Source organism: Aythya marila (assembly GCF_965140915.1).
Source record: "Aythya marila genome assembly, chromosome: 11".
Taxonomy (NCBI): Eukaryota; Metazoa; Chordata; class Aves; order Anseriformes; family Anatidae; genus Aythya; species Aythya marila.
In genome coordinates, this window is record NC_139052.1 from 11,459,335 (window position 1) to 11,481,380 (window position 22,046).

The 22,046-nt window shown below is 40.0% G+C and overlaps 1 protein-coding gene across 4 annotated transcripts; it reads left to right on the plus strand.

The window, feature by feature from the left end:
• Positions 1-1,801: 1,801 nt before the first annotated feature.
• On the plus strand, positions 1,802-20,789 carry GABPB1 (GA binding protein transcription factor subunit beta 1). Of its 4 annotated transcripts, none has more exons than XM_082769045.1 (9): positions 1,802-1,838; positions 8,333-8,440; positions 9,296-9,463; positions 9,937-10,131; positions 10,470-10,581; positions 10,942-11,055; positions 14,572-14,757; positions 15,599-15,714; positions 20,627-20,789. In XM_082769045.1, exons 2-9 carry the CDS (start codon positions 8,333-8,335, stop codon positions 20,777-20,779), a joined length of 1,152 nt encoding a protein of 383 aa, XP_082625171.1. In that variant the 5' UTR covers positions 1,802-1,838; the 3' UTR covers positions 20,780-20,789. The 4 variants fall into 4 exon arrangements, with proteins under 4 accessions (XP_082625171.1, XP_082625173.1, XP_082625170.1 ...); XM_082769047.1 differs by lacking the exon at positions 1,802-1,838 and adding an exon at positions 1,853-2,173; XM_082769044.1 differs by lacking the exon at positions 1,802-1,838 and adding an exon at positions 1,853-2,101.
• Positions 20,790-22,046: the final 1,257 nt, after the last annotated feature.

Genomic DNA, 22,046 nt, shown 5'->3' on the forward strand with positions numbered 1-22,046 from the left:
AATAGTTAGAAAATCCTTTGGTCTTACTTGCACATAACCATACATATAAGCTGTATATAACCAACCATATATAGAAATGGGAGGACCTGCCTGTACAATTAGTTTTACCATATTCAAAAACTTGTTAAAACATGCTAATGTGTTGATTGGGTTATAACATGCTGTGGTGTTGCCTTAAGTTAAAACACTTTTTCCTATCGTCATATGTTACCGTACGGAAGTATTGAATAAATGAAAAAAAAAAATAATTTAAACACTAGAAATCTGTGCTTTTTAATAAGAAGTATTAAGAGTATTTACTTACACGCTAATGATTACTATCTTGTACAGCTGGGTAAAACAAAGTGGAAGAAACGACATACTTTACAGATGTGAACTGTGTTTTGACTTGCTTATATGAGACCTCTCTCTTAAGTGCAGCTTTGGTGAATTCTGTCCAACTAAAAATTAGAACTATTTTAAAGACTGAAGTGTGATCACACTACTGAAAACTCATACACAGTGCTAATAGAACCCTGACTAAATGAAGACTGGATTTTTCACCTCTGTAAACGATTGTCAGTAGTACATTACACTTTTTGTAGTACTGCAGCTAATATCACTGAGAATTCCCACTCCTTGGTGCAGGCCTGTAAGGACATTTTCTGCACAATCTACTGCTACTGTGTAAATGACAACCAATGATATGGCAAGATAAATGCTTCCTGAGACACAAAACACTTATCAACACTGGAAAAGAAATGTGATGAAAGCTGGATTTCAGGTTTCTGCACCGATGACAAATACGACAGCCCGCCAAAATGTCTCAGCTCGTTCTCTAGTGCCCCCTTTTGGCTGCCCATCCCAGGAAAATAACTAAACTGGCCCGGATGACATTGTCAACAGGTCCTTGAGTGAGGTGACAACATTTAAAGAAGGATTAACTGAGTTTCCAGAAAGTACGTGGAGAATTCGTGCCTGCAGCCTAACTCTAAAAGAGCTGCAAAAAGCAGGCAGAGCCCGGCCGACTGTGACAGTGCAAGCCCTGCCAATGCGCTGGCCAGGTGGGTTGCTGCCTCCTCCTATAGGAAAGGGGTTTTCTCTCTTGTACCGAGCAGATCTGCTTTGGTAGCGCCTTGAGGATCCAGGGCTGGGGTACCTATGAGGCGATGTTTGCTCTTCGGAAGCTGATTTGTGCTTTCTCCAAAGCTGTGCTAGATAACTCAAGAGCAGAAAATAATGGGTTTGTAAAGACTGATACAAATATGCATCTGAGGAAGAGTATCTAGAAGGTATAGTTAGCTCCAAAAATAATAAGCAGAGTTTTATGACTAATATCCTTTGACTGAAGGATATAGATTATGGGACCTCCACTTTACCATGGACCCCCATTTTTACACTGTAATAGCTTTGGTGAGAACCTGAGTGTGGGAAATTTCCAACAGGGTTACAACCAACCAGCCTAGGAGAAGCGTTTCAGGGCCCACAACACCACCTCCACAGCGAGCCTGGGGCTCCAGCCCAGATCAGCCTGACAGAACAGCGAGGCCTCAGGCTTACTCCAGAACTACCACTCTCACCATGCCCACCCTCCCCGACCCCCACACCTCCACAAAGCCCCCCTTTCGCCCCAAGGAGGGGCCGCGAGGCGGTGCACCCCCCCCGCCCCCTTCACGCCCGCGGCGGGCCGGGAACATGGCGGCTCCGTCCCGCCGCCCGCTTCCCCCCGCCTTTCCCCGCGCCGCCGCGCATGCGCGGCAGGCGGCACCGAGGCCGTATCCCTCCGCCGCTTCCCCCCCACCCCCCCCGCTCCGGCCGGGGCGGCGGTGCCGGTGTCAAAGCCCCCTGCCCGCCGCAGGGTAAGTGCCGCGCGCCCCTCCCGCCGCTGCCCGCTCGGTCGCCTCACGGTGAGGCGCGGCCCGGCGGCGGCGGCGGAGAAAGAAGAACGGGGGGGGGGGGCGCAGCGCGGCGAGCCGCAGCGCCCCTCCCCGCCCCTCAGCCGCCGTGTCCTTCCGCCGGGCAGCAGCGGGGACTTTTGTGTGGGGCTTTTGGGCGCCGATGAGCGGCGGCCTCCGGCGGCCCCGGGTGTTGCGGCGGCGGCGGCGGGCGGGCCGGCGGCACGGTAAGGCTCCCGGGCCCCGCGGCCCGTTTGATCCCCAACACCCTTCTCCCGGGCCGGCTCAAGCTTTTCCAGGTCAGTCAGCGCCTTTGTATAGGGCCCCGTTACCGGATGTGGAAGTCGATCTCTTCGCTGGTAAAAAATAATTCCACTTCCCCCGGAACCCGGCGCCGCGGCTCCCTCCGCAGCGCCCAGCCCAGCCAGGATTTCCTGTCGGGGAGAGCGGGCGGGCCGGCCGGCCTTCCGGGGACCCCGCCGCGAGGGGGGCGCGGGCGGCGGCCGGGCCCCGGGACCGGGCCTCGGCCTCGGCCTCGGCGGGCCGCGGCCTGCTGCGGGGCAGGGGCCGCCGTGGGGCCGGGGCCGCCCGCTCTGAGGCTGTGCGGGGGGCTCGGCTCGGCCCCGTGGGCCCGGGTCTCGCGTGGGGCTCGGGCCCGGCCTGGCGGGGGGCCCCCGAGCTGCGTGGGAGGGCTGGGAGCTGGAGGGGGGCGCGGGGGGAGCTGCTCCGCCAGCCCCTCGGGAAGGTGGTGGGGGGGGAGCGTGGGGTGAGGCTCGCTGCTGTGGGGGCTCGCTGCTCTCCCCGCTGATCCCAATGCTTTCCATGGAGCAGCCTGTCCGATAGGACGCTGCGGGAAGGTGCCGTAGGAAGGCTTCCTCATTCGCAGCCCTTAACTACAAGCGGTTGCGTGGCGGCCTTCAGCCTGTTTGCTAAGGTGGATTTTATTTAACGGCGAGCGCCGCATGGTAAATGTGCTGATAGTTACGAGCGCAGCCATTGGAGGCCTTTGGCGTAGTGGTTTTTTTGAACTGTCGGTGGGTTTTGAAGCGCTTATAAGGTTAAAAGCTGTTTGGATGAGGTGCCTGTAGGGGTGCAGAAATCTGCTACGAGTAAGGTTAAGAACATACGTGGCAGACCCTAATGATCGCTGTACACCAGGTTTTGACTCTCCCCCCCGCCCCCCGACTGACATTCTTTCCTAAAAGTGGTTTATTTACAAGCCCTCTTTTTCAGCCCATTTGTAAGAAATTGTCAAGGAAGACTCCTCACAATAAAAATGTTGTTTTAATTAAAAAGACTGGTGATTTTTGTTTCAAAGTATTTTTTTTCCAGTTTTGATGAATGAGGCAGATCCTGAGGTTGTGTTTTGGTTCACAGGCAACATCACAACCCCGTACGTTCTGCATGTCAGTCATACCTGCTGTAATGTAACCTCCTTGTTATCCAGTGCCAAATCTATCTGTGAAAGCTTTGTAGTTTGTTGGCAGTGCCAACCCAAATCTTGGTGCGAGTGGTTCACCCTTGTTGCATAATAATCTTTTTTTGATGCTGCAGATGTTGCGTTTTGCCAATAGGGGCCAAATCTTTGCTCTTCCTTTTAAGAGCAGGACTTTTTAAAAAAACATTTGCATTGTTTAATGGAATTACATTGATTATTGGGTACTAATTTAATTTATGAATGTAATTGGAATATGGCCCTGCATAAATACAGGCTTGAATACATTCACCACTAAGTTATCCAGCTACATGTTTGCTTTTCTGATCTGTTCTCTTAAATATTTTTCATCTCATGCTGACGTGGTCCAACATGAAGGGGATGTTTCTGTTTAAACAAGTGAGGGAGAATTTAATGAGCACAGCACAATCTAGAGGAAAGCTGAAAGTATTGAAATTAAAACATTTTTCTATTAATGCATACTTTCTTGGAATTAGGTGATCTTTAAGGTCCCTTCCAACCCAAAGCATTATTTGATTCTTCAATTAGGTTTAATGCACGCCTTTCAGTTCCTTTAAAAGTTACAAAACTAGTTGAAGTGAAAAGTTGTGTTAGAAGAGTTGTTCCGAGTTCACTCGGGTTGTTGGTGTAAAAATAGAGAAGAAAACAAGTTGGACCTGTTAGTTCAATTCCAATAGTGATCAAAACTGAATGCTTGATTAAAGATTTAAATAGTTACTGCTAACTGTTTAAACTTCGTATTCTAAAAATATCTTTTTTTTGTGTGGGTAGGTGCATAAAATTAGAAATTGCTGTTCTCAGTTCTGAGGTGCTGTGCAATGTTGAAATGAGTAGGGTAAAAACATATCTGAAGGTCAGGTCTGGGGAAGGAGGTTGAATTTTTTTGAAATAAGAGAAGGAAAAAGGCTTATTGAAAAGGACTTTCTTTCTCTGGATGTAAATGGATGTCCGAGATGATGGGTTTCAAGCAATCTTCTGTGTATAATCCTGCTGTGTGCCACTTGAGTAGGGGGGGCCTCTCACCATTTTGTAGATCTTCGCTTATCCTGGGGTTTGTAGAGGTGATTACAGATCCTCATCGTAGATGCGTTGTATATTGATTCACTTGACTCTGGTAAATTGCACTGCTGCACTCATGCTGTTCTGGTGTATGCACATCTCTCTGAGGAGCATGCCTTGCCAGAAGTGCACCAGCAGCTGGGATATCTCCACGTTAGCAGGTGTTCTGCAACAACTATTTGTTTTGTGCCTGTTGATTTTGATTGACTGATGCTCAGTGCCACAGTGGCAGAAGGGGAGCAAAGGCCAGATCCGGCACCCACTGGACAGGACGCTGGTCCGAAAGATGCTGCAGTGTTTTATCCAACCTTAATAACCTTCCTTCGGACTGCAAGCTCCACTACTCTGTTGTCTGCAGGCTGTGGTGTGGACCCCAGGCTGTGTGTTTTTTCAGCTCCTTTCCCTCCCCACAGAGTCCAATCCGTGTGCCCTTCTGCAGTTCCACATAAGCCCAGGCCAGGTGCTGTTGTGTACCCTTCTGAAATGACATGGCATCAGAGCTTTAGAGAATGTATAAAGCTCACCTCTAAGTTAAGTTTTAAGATACTGAAGAGCAGTATGGTTTCCTTTTGAACCAAAGTGAAATTGCAATAGTAACTCGATGTACATTTAATAACCAGTTAACTGGCATCTGGCTAACGGCACTCAGCAGAATGCACTGCAGTAACGCGGTGTGCAAGTTCAGGACGTGGTGAATGCTGAGAAGCCCCAACCCAGCAGAGGCTCCTTAACCCGTGGTAGGCAACCCCCTCTGTTCACAAGTGCGTGAGAGCTGTTACCAGCCTGAAAACATACTCGGATTGCCATAAGAATAAATCCAGTAGTCTCAAGACTATTTCAGAGCCGCTGATGCTTCTGATGCCTGAAAGATCGCTCTTACAAAGCGTTCCCCAGGCTGGCTGGAGATGCCGGTTGCAGAAGAGCTCCCTCCGACGCTGTGCAGCGGAGCTGATTTGTATTGCTGCAGGGAGCAGCAGTGCTGCTTACCTGAGAGTGCTGCTTTGAAGTGGAAAGCTCATTTTGATTTAAAATATATTTTATTGTGCTGTACACAGAACCTTGATAGTATCGCTGTGCTGTTGTAGTGCCACAAAGTGGTCTCAAGGGGGCAGCCGAAGGATTCTTCTGGCAGGAGGGAATTGTGATACTGCAGCCCCTTGGCATGTCCCAGCACTAGCACTGAAAGAGCTTCGGGGAAAGTGTGTGGGGGGGGGGGGTTATGGCTTAACGGGTTGCTGACCTTATGGTATGGGTCCCTGGAGTGGTCTGCCAAGAACAAGTCAGCTTGGGGTTGTCCCGAGAAATGTCATGAATGCTGGTATTGCTTGGTTAATAGTGGCTGAAGGTGCCCAAGTAGTTTGTCAGAGAGGTATTGCTTACTGCTGCAGCGTGCTATTGCTGCACAATGGGATTTTAATTTTTGAGTCCAACCGTGCAGCTCTGCTAGTTCTGTCATTTTCTTCCACTAGATGGCCCAAGCGTGCATTCAAGCTCTCTAACTTCATTTCTGAAATAAATTTTGTCATCGTAACTGAAGTTAAAGTTCTACATCACAAATATGTGTGAACTGATGTGATGTTTTGTGCTAGTTTAAAACACAAACACTTTATATCAACTGAAGAGTGTTAGTTAATGTAAAAAATATGTGGTAGTGGAGGTAATATCACGTATGATCTTCTAGGTGCCTCTTTTTCCTTTCCTTAGTTTGAACGCTTTGTTTCTTTCTTTTGCAGGCCAATGTAATTGATTTTTTTTTTCTGCTTGCTTTTGCTGTATAGAGCTTTGATAACAGCTTTGCAGCTTATTTTACCAGTATAGATGGGTCAGTGGGTTCTCAATAGGTGTAGCTGTTAAATGTACATGCAGTAATTTAATTCATCTATGTCTAAAAGACATCAAGCATAAGCTGATAAGGCTGAAGGCACCTTGAGATTGTTCTGTGTTTCCCATAGGAGACTTTACTAGTTCCTCTTCTCTACTGAGATTTAAAAACAAAATGAAATTGTATTTCCGAATTAGTTCCCAACTTCAGTAATTTGGGTTAAGTTACAGCTTTTCTTTCACTTCTGAGGCTCTTGACATGGTATTAGACCATCAGAAAAGTCTATGTGCGCGCTTTTTTTCCCCTTCCTAAATTGCAATCCCTCCCACCCCTGGAAAAAAAAAAAAAAAAGGTTGCCATATAGAGGGAGGACTTTGCTCTTTTACTTCACTGCTGCACTTGATAAACATCCTCTCTGCCCTGCCGTTTTGTATCATTACCCTTAGTGTCTCCCTTTAACAGGACAGTAGGTTTCTGTCCTATTCCCGTTTCTCTTTTCCTTTTTCTCTTCGTGGCAGAGGTCCAGCTGCTGTCCCTTCCTCTGCACCTGATCACGTGCTGCTCCTTTCCTTCCTTTTCCCAATGTCTGTATTTGGCCTGCCCTTGCCACCTTCCTGCTCCTCTCTCCTTTTCTGGCTGGCTAAGTCAAAATGTGCTTGCATGCTAGAAGGATGAATATAAATGGAGTATTATCTTGGTGGAAGGGATGTTGGTGCCAGCAGTCAGTTGTACTCCCCTTTGTGGCTCTACTGATACATGCTGGAGTTCTGCGTTTGCAGTATTTCCCCCCCTTCCTGCTTTCTTGTTCCTTCTAAAATCAGTAACTTTCAGCTCAGTTAGCAACACACCACACAGAGTTTGCCAGTTGACCCAGATGCAGAGAACTTTCTAAATAAGGTGGTTTTGTGATAGAAGTATAGGCTTAAAAAAAGAGATTAAAAATGATCCTGTTGGGGTTTCTTTCTGAACTGGCACTCTGCACAGGAGATGGGCTGCATGGCCTTGTGACTGCCATTATTAGTCATCCAGGCTTAACTCTTAGTTGTGACTGGAAAGCAAATTGATGAAAGTAATTCTGTTCTTGACATCCTGGTAGTGGAAAGCATAGATACAGGACTGAACATTTAGTAATATATTTTGGTTAGTAGCATGAGTTACGATTTAGTTCCAAATTTTATTATTGAGCATATTTAATAGCAAGTGTGAAGCAGAGTGGGTTTAAATCTTTGATGCAATAGGAATGTAGATAGGTGTCTTGTTTACATATAATTTTACATGCTCTAAATTACACATCTTTTACTTTTTTTTTTTTTTTTAAAAAAAAAAAAAAAGGGAGATTACCTAAAAACGACATGAAGGTTTTCCAGCCAGTATCTGAAGTCTACAAATTTAGCACTTCGCATGTTTTTAGTAGCTGTAGACATCTGATGGAGGTAGTAATGTTTGAACGTTTGTTTTCAGGGAGATATCTTAGTCTGTGTGCCTCATGCAGATAGCACAAAAATACGTGCCTGTTGCTTTGTACTCTATCTAGGAATACAGAAATTATCTTAGGTTGAACAAAATGAATGGTAGTTGTGGGCAAGGTGCCAGAAAGGTGCTGTATTCTTATCCATCTAAATACATTTGCATAGTTCTATTTCTTAGATGTATATAGGCTTTTTGGGTACGTGAAGGTAGTGTCTTTGGACATGTGACGTTGTGTCTCTGACTCGGTACCTTTTGAAAGCTCAACAAAGCTACAGAAGGCTGCAGTATTAGGTGAGAGCTTCTGAAAGACATTTTCTTTTAAGAAATATTCATCTAGTCCAGTTTAACTTTACTTTGATGTAACTTTGAGGCCACTATGGTCATAGCATTGTAATATGGAAGTCTTCACTCCAGTGTCAGTTCTGTTTGACTGACAACAGTAATTCTAGAATCAGTCTGCTTCTTGCAGTCAAGCAAGTTCATTGTCATGGCTAGAATACCAACTTTTAAGTTTGAACTTTAAAGTTCTTGAACTTTCAGAGTAGTTCAGAAATAGTCATTAAAAACATTGCAGCCATATTTGTGTGCTTAAAACAGTATTAATGTTATGTATATATTTTTTTCTTTGTGTTCCTTTATGTCCTTCACTAGATGTCACTAGTAGATTTGGGAAAGAAACTTCTAGAAGCTGCACGAGCAGGACAAGATGATGAAGTTCGCATTTTGATGGCAAATGGAGCGCCTTTTACCACAGATTGGGTAATGAAAGCTTTTGCATTGTTCAGTAAATTCTGTTACTTCCCTTACCTGAAAAAGAAAACAGGATTATTATAGATAAGCATTTATAGTGCTGGCCTTGGGAGTTTTCTTTTTGAAATCATGCGGTCACATCATCTGATGTCTAATTCAAAATTAAACTTTGTTGTTTCTTCATATGGTTTGATCTTCTCCAAAATTTTGTAACAGTCTGTGAAAAAGTTCCTTTTGATGGCTGTTAAAATGAACTTTGGAGTGGTTAATGAGGGAAGTAGCAAACATCCTCCTAGTTACAGTGTTTGTATGCTTAGTATAGCAAGAGTTCTGAATTAAGAGAGCAGCCCCAGTGCCTAATACATGCACTTGAGAGTTTCCTGATACAGGTGCTCTGAGGTGCCTATGTGTTAAGTAGGTTGTGTAGGGAGACTAAGTTAGGTATCTAAAATTTCAGGGTATTTGCAACCCCTTAAGAACTTTAATCTACATTGTCACCTAACTGACGAGTCTGTTTTGAGCAGGAGATTGGAGTTAGATGACTTCCAGAGGTCCCTTTGAACGTTACGGTGTGTTGATCAACACTAAAAACAGGGTTAGGCCCTTTGAAACCTCACACCTTAAAAAGACAGGAACAAATTTAAAATAGTGATCTGTTTCTAGTGTGTTGTGATTACTGAAAAAAAGTTAAACTTTTTTTTCTTCTTTATACTCCGTGAAAGCCCCGATAGCTTCTTTCCTTGTGGCTGCAAGGGAAGGTAATTTGAAGAGGTGGCCTAACACCCGAGTTTGATAGCTCCAGAATAAGAAGAAATACTTCATACTGGCATCTGTTAAAAGTCCACTTTTTCTGTTAAATTACAGTTGGGAACATCTCCACTTCATCTAGCAGCACAGTATGGACACTACTCAACAACAGAAGTGTTGCTGCGAGCAGGTGTAAGTCGTGATGCCAGAACAAAAGTGGACAGAACTCCATTACATATGGCAGCATCAGAAGGCCATGCAAGCATAGTAGAAGTCTTACTTAAGGTAAAAACTGCAGAAACAATGTCCGAGCCAGAGATATTACAGTGGTTTATGATAAAATGTGTGATTTCCTTTTAGTTGTGAAACTAACATCAAAACATTGTGAGTATTTACACTGTATGTATTGGGAGCTTTGTTTTCCTATCCAGTTGTAATTTATTTCAATATTAATTAAAATATCACGATTTCAGTTGAATTATTTATTGCTATTCCAAAAAAAGACTCCTTGCTAACTTGGTACTGTGTGAGTAACAGCTTTTAGAACCAAGGAAGGTTATGTTTTGGGGAGTCTTCAGTCCTTTGAGGTAAATAACTTGTGGCACTTAAATTGAAGACCTTATACATTTTCCTGTTTTCTTGAAAGGCAACAGGACACTACTGCTAGGGAGAGACAATTTTGGGCTTTGTTTCATGAGTAGCATTATTTAATTCATGTACTTCTGGTGACATAGCTTACACAATGTTCTTGTTTGTAGCACGGTGCCGATGTCAATGCAAAGGACATGCTCAAAATGACTGCACTTCACTGGGCTACTGAACATAACCACCAAGAAGTTGTAGAGCTCTTAATAAAGTATGGAGCGGATGTTCATGCTCAGAGTAAATTTTGCAAAACTGCATTAGACATTGCAATAGACAATGGAAATGAAGACCTTGCTGAAATATTACAGGTAACTTTTAATTCATGATGGTAAGGGAATTTACAGCAAAGTACTTGTTCACGTGTGATCAGCAAAGCTTTTAATATAGCTGTAAAATTTAACTTATTGCCATATTGCCAATATTAACATACTTAACAACATGCTTCTTGTCTTTAGATTTCAGCCAAAAAATGTTTCTCATGTGCTTTTAGCAGAGCACAGGATGCGACTCTGTATGTGTTTACTGCATGGATGTAACTAGGGAGATCCTCCCTTTTTGTGTGCAATATTCAATTATTCTAGTTCTTAAAAGGTAAATAATTCTTTGTATCTGCAGTTGGAATGATATTACTACCTCTGTCTCCTAGATTGCAATGCAGAACCAAATCAATACGAATCCAGAGAGTCCGGATACTGTGACAATACATGCAGCAACACCGCAGTTCATCATTGGACCTGGAGGGGTGGTGAACCTAACAGGTCTGGTATCTTCTGCAAATACATCAGGTGGAACGGGTATTTAGTTGCCTGTAGGATAACTAGGATTTTACATTTAGTGAAAAGGCTTTAGGAAAATTAATGGTAATTATAGAGTACTTCATATTCCTTTTCTGCGTTTCTTATGTGTTGTAAATACCTAAGTACTTAGTTTATCTCTGTAGAGACAGTTCTTCTATCAGTTGTACTTATTTCACAAACATGCTTTCAGAATAGCACTGTGGTTAGCAGAAAGTTGTTGAGAACAGTGTGTATTAGAAACTTGAGTACAATAAAAATGTAAAAGGGATTTCATTGGCTGTTTAAAATAAATATCAACTAACTTTTTTTTCCTCCTTCTAGATGAGACAGGAGTGTCTGCTGTGCAGTTTGGAAATTCATCAACGTCGGTGTTAGCCACGTTAGCAGCTTTAGCGGAAGCATCAGCACCGTTGTCTAATTCTTCAGAAACACCAGGTTAGAAAGCCATGTTGCTATCAACTTAACTTCCTTAATAAACTAAAACAAAGTACATAACTGGGGATTTTTGAGATATAGTTCATGCAGAAGTGAGAGGACTTTTTTTTTTTTTTTTTTCCAATGTTAACAAAAGCTTTCCTTTTCTTTCACTCAACAGATTGGTAGATACATGTGTACAGCTATTGCTTAATAAGACTTCTGACCACAACTGGTCAGAAATTTGTTGGCCTAATACTACTAACGTTCATTCTTGCTGAAAGCGAGCGTGATTCAGGAGATTGAAGTCACATCTTTGTCTATGTGTGGTCTAGTTACATTTGGTTTGAGATTGCTTCCTTTGGATGCTTCTTTCTGCTGCGTTATGGGAAATGGCCCCCAATGAGATGCTTTGTGAGGCCAAAATCTTTGGTTCTTAATTCTCAGAGAATTCAGCTCTGCGGTAGATGTCGTTCTTAAGGACAAAGCTTTTACTGGAGGGGGAAGGACTCCCAGACTTGCTGGCATGACAGCTGCATCCCAACATGTATCTGAGTTGTCACTTCCAAGTATTTTGAAGTCCTGCAGAATTTCTGCTTAGTCCAGCTCTACTAACTCTTAGAGCAGTGTCTAAGTGCAGCTATACTATTCTATGACATTTATATATTGCAAGTGAAGTGGATGATTCAAAACCAAAATGTGATGTCTTTCATTACAGAAAAAGCTGACGATGTTTTCAATCTATTCATATATTTCAATGAAACTCAGATGCAATTGTAGGAGAGAGAAACTTGAGAGAAGGGATTGCATAGGATTACACAGTATTAGATGTGTACTCAGAACTTGGTAGCAGATAGACTTTGGTAGCTGAGTGTTCTCATGTTTCATGGCCCTACCCTTGCAGTTGCCTAGTGTAACTGACATTACATGTCAGCAAACCACTGAAGATAAAACATTGTTAGAGTGTAGGCAGGAGATGACAGGCAGGAAGAAATACGCTTCAAACTTGAATGCAGTAGCTTCTCACCTTCAGTAATGCGACATCTGTCATACCTAACCCTCCTGTGTATTTCAGTTCTTCTACTTTGATTTTTATGCAGATGTATGGGCAGTCTTGCAGCATCTCACAGTCAGTAAATGGTTTCCTGGAATCTTACCTCTTTAACAGCTTATAAAGCATAAAGAATACAAAAGCAGCTTTTTATTACTGTGCATCAAGAGTAAGTGTGTTCAAGTGAAAAAAAGAAACCCAACATACATGTACACACACAAAAAACAAACCTCAAAGCCCATGTACCCTCTTTGTTGTGGTCATCTTGTTAAAAAAATAAATAAATAAAAAAATCCACTTATACTGCCTAAAATTGTAGAGGTGAAAATTCTGGTTTTGGCTTGTAATTAGCCTCCTGTATTTAAGGTTGTATAAGCTTAGATAGAGCATTTAGGTTCTACCTTTTGTGTTGTTTCTTTCTAGATTTTTTTCTCTCCCTTCCAGGTGAACTGTACTCTGATCTCTTCCCTCTAGTTCCTCATGGCTTACAGTTAAAAACACTGATTTTGTAAAATCAAAGAAAGAAATATGCTTCTCATTGTAGCTGAGTAGAACCATGCTTGTTTTAGTTTTTACTCATGTGAAGTGCATACGAGAAGTTGAATGTTATGTGCTAGTATGATTCATAATGTGTGTATGGAGATCTCAGTGGAGAAAATTCAGGGAAGTGCCTGGCTTAAGTTGTATATTTGGAATGCAGTATTTGGTGTGCTGTAGTGGAATGAGGCGTATCTCGTCATGTGTGCAGGAGTTCTCCACTGTGCATGCTGCAGAAGAAGAAAACAGACGTTAATTTAGAAATTTTTGAATATATCAGTGCTTCTGTTTTAAATTACTTAAACTTTCCTTTATCTTATGAAATTGTGTGACAACTAGAGTTTATAGGGATTTAAATAAAAAGGAGAGCGAGGAAAGAATAAGGACTTTATTTATGTGAAAGAAAAATACTCCCATAAATACGTTTTCAGACAATCTCAAAGGTTTTTATTCCAAGGCCTCATGCAGAAGTCCTAATGTTTCCTTCCAGAACTGAAAGCCCAGTGTTGAGTTCGAAACTGAAAGATCAGAGCTGTTCGCCACAGCGGCTAGTATTGGCAGTTGCAACTTGGAATTTTTTGTCACAGTAGTCTCTTTGGTGTCCTTACTTGGAAACCAAATCAGGTTCAGTACAGTACCACTTGTACATGTACAGCTTACTGTTTTGGTTTATGGAACAAACACACTGGATATTTAAGCAGTGCTATAGGACAGTAATCTCTGAACATAAAGATCTTCAGAGGGCAATGACTGCAGTCATTTGAACTACAGAGTGACTGTGTGTATGTTGTATTGTAATTAATTCAAAAGATGAAAGCTTCAGGGTTTTATCTACCTTCTCTCATCTCAAGCATCACAACACAGCCTATAGGGGTTTAATTCCATCTCTGTAGATAGGAAGCCCTCTAATGTCTATTATTTAAATCAAAGGCTTTGCTTTTACCTCACAAATTGAAAATAAAATACAGAATTAATGTGCTTGAGATTCTTTGATTGTGCTCCTAGTGATCTTGCTCTTTGTCTCAGTATCATGTTGCTTTAAAAAATAAGGGTGGTAGTGTAAGGCCTCAGTTACGGTGTGTAGTGCGAGCTGTGGTATGTGCCATTGTTCTGAATGCAGTCTTTATCTTAATTTATAGATGTAAGGTAAAAGAACCATGAGAGTTCACTGCCATATACTCATTATTGGGTCAGAATTTGAAATACTTGAGCTGGGATTTTTTTTTCTTTATAGATAAAGTTACTTACATAGAATGTTTATTTTACATTTTAGTTTTATTGTTTTCCTAAGGTATAAAAATGTCAGCTCTCTGGAACTTTTCCTTTAGTCCTGTTTCACACTTTGTATAATAATTAAAGTAATAGTCATGGTTGAAGGACCCATGTTGTACAAACTAAACTTTAAGGTTGTCTAGAAGTCAGTCAGCATGTTATGTCCTGAAGACCCTTTTGGTAGGTACAGAAGTCAGGTCTGAGTCCTGAGACACACCTAGCAAGACACTGGTTGAGGATTAGTTGTGCTTTTCAGTGGTGTTTTTTTTTTTTTTTTTTTTTTAATTTTGCTGTCATTATAACGTAGTCCAACTTGTGTACATTGCAAAAAATATTTGTGTTCTTAAAACAACTCTTGATGCCATGTTAACACTGGGCCCAAGTAGTCTTTTTTGAGTGGGATGTGTATATTAAGAAACATACCAAATACAAATAGATTATTCTGATCAAGGTAAAACAGAACAGAATTGCATATGTATTTCAAAATGTTAATGCTTTATGTGGGCCTGGTGAAAGTTTTACATTAATGACATAATATGGAGTCATGCTTTAATTGTCGGGAGGATCACCTTTGAAATGACATGGAAGAAATTCTTCCTTGGCTTTAGCAAAATGCATTTGAAATCATAAAGCTTAACTTATAAATTGACCTAGTTCCTTTGCTAATCTGTTGATAGTTGTGGCGACAGAAGAAGTTGTGACTGCAGAATCTGTGGATGGTGCTATTCAGCAAGTTGTCAGTTCTGGAGGTCAGCAAGTTATTACTATAGTTACAGATGGCATTCAGCTTGGTAATCTGCATTCAATTCCAACCAGTGGAATAGGGCAGCCAATCATTGTGACCATGCCAGATGGACAGCAAGGTAGGTGAAAACTTGCACAGTTTGAACTTGAGAATCCATTTTACTTATAGTAATAAGTTGTTACATGCAAATTGCTTGGAAATTTTTATGTCGTAATTAATTTGAATACATTTTTGAATTATTTCACTGCAAAAGGCTCAGACACATGAGCTATAGCAGTTCAGTGAGTTGCCATGTGTCAGCTGAGCTTCCGCATTAAGAGAAAGAACAAAAGAATTACTAAACTGTATGGATAAGAAATGAGATATACAGGGGCAAAGTGGTAACTGCTTGCTTTGCCCTCAGTAAGTTTGAGGTTTTGGAAGGGCAGTCTCAGAACCAGTGAAGCCAGGATGGCAAAAATTGTCCCTCTTAGGCGGTATCAACTTTGTTTGTGGAAGCTGTTAGTGTAACAAGTGATATTTTGTGGCAAGTGTGTGTTCTGGATGGTTTTTTTTTTTTTTTTTTCAAGATGCTCTGCCAGTGAGTGCTATTTAGGCAAAAATGATTGCTCTTTTTTTTTTTTTATTTTTTTTTTTATGAGGATTCCAAGTACAACGCTTGAAGAGTTGTACATTGGAGACAAATGATTTGGTCCACCATGTATATGAACAAGTACACCTAGTTGTGAGAAAGCGTTCTTCAGCAGCATATGAATAGCTAAAGCTGTTAATATGTTTTCTCTGCACTGGCTTTGTAAGTCACTTTTGTAGAGCTGGCCATATAATGCACTTGTATAGAGTTGCATTTTTTTAAGGGAAACACTTTGCATTTTACTGCTGTTAATAAAATTATCTGAGTTTTATATTGCGCAAATATTGTTTGAAGTAAAGTGTATTTATATGTACAAATATGTTTTCAGTATTAACAGTTCCAGCAACAGATATTGCTGAAGAAACTGTGATAAGTGAAGAACCGCCAGTCAAGAGACAGTGCATTGAGATTGTTGAAAATCGTGTGGAGTCTGCAGAAATAGAAGTAAGGAGTCTCTTACGTGATGTGTATTAACCAGAGTGTGCAGCACTGAATATGTGGTTGTGCTTTTTGGTGTTGTTTTAAAGCTATGTTTCTGTGTAACAGAAGAATGAAGAGTGTGATACAATAACTTGTTCAGTCTGCCCTGTTACTGGAATTTATCTGTTACAAGGTTGTTGTAAAAAGAATATAGGAGTGCCCTTTGCTTCATCCTCTGGCCCAGCACATGAAAATGACATTCGTTGAAGTTTTTGGTAGCTTAACAGTTTTTTCCCCTCTAAGATCACTAGCTAGTTTTTAAAACTAGATAATGATAATATATTATCACGTAACTTGACATGATAGCAGTGAATGAGAATACTGTCCCCTCATCTGTGTTTTATGACCATATGCTTGTCCTGATTGTGAGATCATTCTTAGCAACGTTTCCTTTCCATTCATGATAACTAGATAACTGTTAATGGCAATATGAAACAGTAAGATTCTGGGTTTGTCAATTTTTATCTATCTTTTTTTTTTTTTTTTTCCTTTTTAATTCTGGAGCAGTTTTCTATTACATATCTTTGCATCATAATGTTTTTTGAAATTACAACACAGATGACCTATCAACATTAAGAGGGCTTTTCATATATGACAAATAGATATAGCTGCTCAATTTAAAACCATAGCTTTTTTTTAATATTACAACAGTAGGTCAACCATCTAATCCCCTTTTCTGTTAATTCTAACTGTGCTGACTAGTTTTGGTCAAAAGTTTATGAAAATTGCTGTCAGGCTTGACAAGGCTGTGAGTTCTTATTTTGTCAATTCCATGCTACTTCATTTATCAAAGGTTGTATTCTCTGACTTCTGTTCACATTATTGGATAACAATTTGTGCGCAACTGAATATTATTTATTGTACAGCGTGTGCTATGCCTTGTCCATGTCTAGTAACAATAATTACCACCTTTCATCATTGACTTTCTCTGTCCTTAAGTTGTCATATCAAATACTTACGGCCTTTGCAGCTTTGTGGTCATTACAGATTATCATGACAGTTAAAATTTTCTTGCTGCATTTTTTAAAATTGTATGACTGTTACAATAAAAACTTTTTTTTTGTTCACACTTTTAAATATCTGCCTGAATTATTGCTACAGGAAATTACCTTTCCTTAAATAATAATTGTTAGGTAAAGGGGAAAAAAACATCCAGATTGGTTAAGGAATAAATTGACCTGTTCCTAGTTACAGGTAATGGGTATAATGATACAAATAATTCTTTAAGGGGACTGCCAACTTCAATTAGATATTTAAAATACTTTTATAGAATTTTAAAACTCATTGGTGAAAATGAAGGACTCTACTTGTTTCCTTTAAGTGCTAGTTTTGATGACTGACCTCCTCCCTGATTATACAACTGGAAGTATACATACAGACCTCTGTCCCTGTATAGAGGCCAGTTCACTTCCAGAGCCTTGGTGTGGTGCTCCCTATCTTTGGTAACTGAGGCATTAAGGAAGTACATGGGAAGTCAGTTCGCTTCCAAGTTTATCATAGTAGAAGTCCATATCTGGATATGGAGGGAGTGGGATCCCCTCCCACTTCAAAATATTTTTTTTTTGAAGTGGAAAACCTTTATTACTGTAGGTTTCTCTGCCTCATCGGTGATTCCTTTATTTCATTATAAAGACTTGATTCGAGGCAAAGAGTGCTGTCTTTAGATGCTTTAAACTCAGTGTATGAACAGTTAATTGTAGTTTGAAAATCTAAGTTGAACTCCCACTCATGTGAGGTGACAAACCTTCTTGTGAAAGTATTGTGAATAATTAATACCGTAGTGATGTTTTTTGACTGTCTCATTTGTCTGTTAAATTCAATCATTGCAGCTCGTTTTCAAGAGGGATAGCAGTCTTTCTAAGCTTTGTGATGTTTAATTAAACATATGATGGCAGCAAAAAAACACTGTCATGCAGATGGTCTGTTTTTCATTTTCATGCATAATTCATTAACATACAGTGAATTGTATTTTCATTCTTGCATGTTACTGTCTTGTTGCATGTTGGAAAGGTGACATGCTTTAGAAACAACCAGGACAATTAGACTAAAAAAAAAAAAAAATAATGATTGCAAATGAATTATATTAATGAATTCATATTCCTGTTTTTTCCTGCTTAGCTTAGTTATTTTAATTATATTTTAATTATGGGTGCCTCTATCTTCAATATGTAGACTGTTGAGGAAAGTTGTATGTAATAAAGAAAATTCCCTTATAAAATGGAAGATTCCTTAAGAGCACTCAAACTTCTCTAACCTGATTTTCATCTGTATAAGCTTTTATATGGTAGAAAAGGATTTTAGAGAATTGAAACATTTTCTCTTGTGTTCTGAAGAGCGCCCTAAGAACGTTTTCTAGTTTTGTTGAAATTAAGACCCCAGTTATAGTCCTCCTTAATCTTAGATAACAAAGTTAAGGAACCAGTTTTCACTGTTCAGTCCACAGTAGGTCTGTAATGTTCCTCCAGAATTGTTGGTCCACTGCCTAGTTAGTGTATTTGGCCCCAGTTCTTCAGCTTATTCTGCTTACATAAAGACTAGGTCTGTATGAAAACTACATGTGTTAGTTCTCAGACAAATCTACATGCTTTGAGTTGCTAGTCTGCCTGATGGTTACCAGTTTTATCTTACCGTCTCTGCCACTGAGACTTATTTTTTTCTCCTTTTGTCCATTCTTTTCTTAATGTGCTTACACCCAGTGTGGCTGTACATCTCTATTTCTCCCTTCTGTGGAAAGTGCTCACAAGAGTTGTTCTGAGTTTGATCTCCGCCCATGAGTGCTTGCAGTCTGCATGTGCTCTGCAGTAGTGATAGTGTCTTATTTTTTGTAATGTGCTGCAGAGCCTCTGGCCAATGAGCTGCTGCTGGTTCTCACCCTTCTGCAGCCCAATAGACCAGCTCTGCTTCTCGACAGTAGGACGTTTAATTGCATGACAAATTTGTGAGATAGATAACGCTCAGCTCAGATTATGCCAGAGCTCAGTGCCCACACGGGGGAAGGCCCACTTTGCATGTGTAGCAGGATCCACTGTTTTGACTGCTACTTTAAGAACTGTCTGTAGCAATTTTTCCCCAACTTAGTACTCCACAAGGCTGTATTATGTAAGCTTTGTTGGCTCTGCTTAAATTACATTGATAATTACAGAAATAGCAATATATTTTGGTTTGACTGGTGTTGGAACAACACTGGTGTATTTCAGATCCTTTGTTAGATGTAGGCTCCGCTGTTCATTTTGCCTTAGCACTTGGCACTGGTCAGTCTAGTAGCTACATGGATTGGCCATTTATAATGTTACTTAAAAAGCAGAATCCAAATTCTCAGAGATGGAGGCTGAACATCCTTTTCAAATAAGCAACAAGATCAGATGAACTCTCATTTTGAGCATATGCTTCAAATGAAGCAAACCCATGAACGCTAGTGTCTTTTAGCTCTTAAAACCTTGTGTAAAGTATAAAATCAGGTTTCATTTATGGAGTTAGCACTGTTCTGTTTTATAGCTAGTCGTTCTAAACTCGTTAATAACACTGCTCCTTCACCTGTTGTTTTTGATATACAGATGCTGCTGTTAGCAATGATCAGATCATCTATTTCAGTGTATTTCAGCACATTCAGCACAGCATGTGACTGCTAAATGTGGCTGTGACAAGTACTGAGAACAGTAGCAAGTAGAAGGGAGGCAGAGTATTTTGTATTTTCAGGCTCTGATCATGAAAATACGTGAGTGTATCAAAGAGGTGAAGAATAGGGATGATGTTCTGGGGGTGGGGGGAGAAATGTTGAACAACTGTTTGAGGTATTAAGTGGGAATGTGATGCTGAACTGCTGAGATGGGGATAAGGTGAAAAGGCAACTTTTGCTGGGTCTCAGTTTTTGATAGTTTTGTTTTTCTGGGAAATAGATTCCTTCTCTGACAGCCTCCCTCCTGTCGCTACTTCAGCTACAGTGGAAAAAATGATGTGAAATCAAATATTACCTTACTCATAAAATATGATACACTTACTTTAATAAAGTAGTATTTGGTTGAAGATCAAAACAAAACTGTTTTTCCAAGCAAATTGCTTTTCCAATTAGGCTCAGTACAGCATCAAACAAAATTATAGTATCAGCGTCACTGCAGATAGAAATACATTCTCCTTAGTTCCTGTGGAAGCTTCATAGGAAGTGGCATTTTCCATATTATTTTGCTTGGAAGCTATGTTATAGCCATCCCCATATAATTTGTACGCAGAATGATGCATAAGTTAGTCCTCTTGGGTTCAAAAATCTTACCTCACTAAATACCTGTTAATTCATAAATCTGCAGTGTCCTTGGGGGTGTTGTTATACCTCTGCATTGTATGGTATCAATCACTTAAATCACTTCATTTAAGAAACCAAGTATGTACATATTCCAGTTAGTGAGTAGCTGTCACTTTCCAGTGCACACTGCTGGTAGTTATCAGTTTTCGTAACAGACAGTACTATCTGATCAGAAATACAATGGAAATTGACAGTCCTGTTAGACTGGATTCCATTCTTATTAGAAGTCGATTTAAAAAAAAATCACAGGGAATTGAATCATTGGGAAAATGTCATGTTAGTATTTGATCACTATCTGTTTTTGTGCTGCACCATTTTTCTTTGAAGACTTGCTTGTTATCTCTGCAGCTAAAGAAACTTAGTTGTACTATATTTAGACTTCAAGTCTTACTGTGAGAAATTGTCAAGATTCATGCCTGATTAACTGAGCAGTATTCATACAGGTTTGACCAAATACGAACTGAACAATTTCGATATGATGCCCTAACACTTAACCTGCATGTAAAGAAAAAGTATTTGCCATTTTAACTTGCATTTAATAAATATTTGACAAAATATTGCTGGTTCTGTTTTTAATAGGAAAGAGAAACTCTTCAGAAGCAGCTGGATGAGGCAAACAGAGAAGCACAAAAATATCGTCAGCAGCTTCTAAAGAAAGAGCAAGAAGCAGAGGCCTATCGGCAGAAGTTAGAGGCAATGAACCGCCTCCAGACTAATAAAGAAGCTGTTTAATAAAAGAGAACATACTGCAAAGCCTGTTACTTTCAAAAACCTGCAGTACAATCTTGAACTGTACACTGTATAGGTACAGACACAGGATTACATGATAGAGAAGATGCTACAAGTTGATAACTGGACTTAAGCCGTGAGCTCTGATGAATTTCTTGTAACATAAAAATTCTGAATTTAGAAATTGTGAAAAGTATTTAAAATGAAATACTGTAAATAGTTGTTTTTTTTACAGTTTCAAAATAAGTTGATAAATCTTTTTGAAGGGATCCAGAAACATGAGAAGCCAATGTTTTTGTGAAATTTTTGATTTTAGTATGAATCTAACTTCTGAAAAACAGAACAGTTTTAAGGGTGATGTTGATTTAAGCTGACAACTTGAAAATGAATTATGTGACAAAATGAATTAACAGTTATTTCTACATGGTAACAACTTAAACTTCTCTGAATAAGTCATTTCCAGGTGGAAATCTTTGTACAGCTTTAAGTAGTTGTCTCAGATTCTCTGAAAACCGTTTTTTGGGTTTTTTTTTTAGGCGGTGAAATTTTTATATTTAATTTCAAATATATCCAAGTAGATTTACATGTATATGAAGCTAATATTTTTTAAACTTTTCAGTTTGTACATATGCTGCATGTTTTTATAATTTCTACACATACATCTAGCATAAGTATTTTTCAGCAAAGATGAGGAAAAATTATGAGAAAAATGTTTAGCCTATAGGTCATTTGAAGTAAGCTAGCAGCCAGTTTTATTGTGGATGGTATATTTCTTGAAAGAATGTAATTTGTAATCAAAACAAAACGGAAAATCCCAATTTATATAACAGGCAAAATTTGATAGTGGAGGCATTGAAACTTGTGTCTTACAGTTTTCACATACAAACATTTTAAAGTTCAGTAAATGAGTAGAAAAGAATGTCTCCACTGGAACACAAAGAGTATAGTTCTTTTAGAATATTCTATTGATCTGTTTTCCCCAATAGCCTTGAAATTATTTCATTGATGCATTTTCTAAACAGACTCTTCCATTTTAATTATGCAATTGGACAAGGAATTTTTTGTTGTAGTGATGCTGCTCTTACCTGGCATCATTGTTCTTCACTGTGATACTGTGTTTGTGTGTGTCTGTGCAGTGATATATTATACTTAAGATTTATATAAAATATAACATCTTCAGAGCATTGTAAAATCTTTTAAAGAACCCTTACTATACTGCCTGAGGCAGGTAAGTGAGTGTTGTTGTCTCAATTTTATAACTGGTATAAGC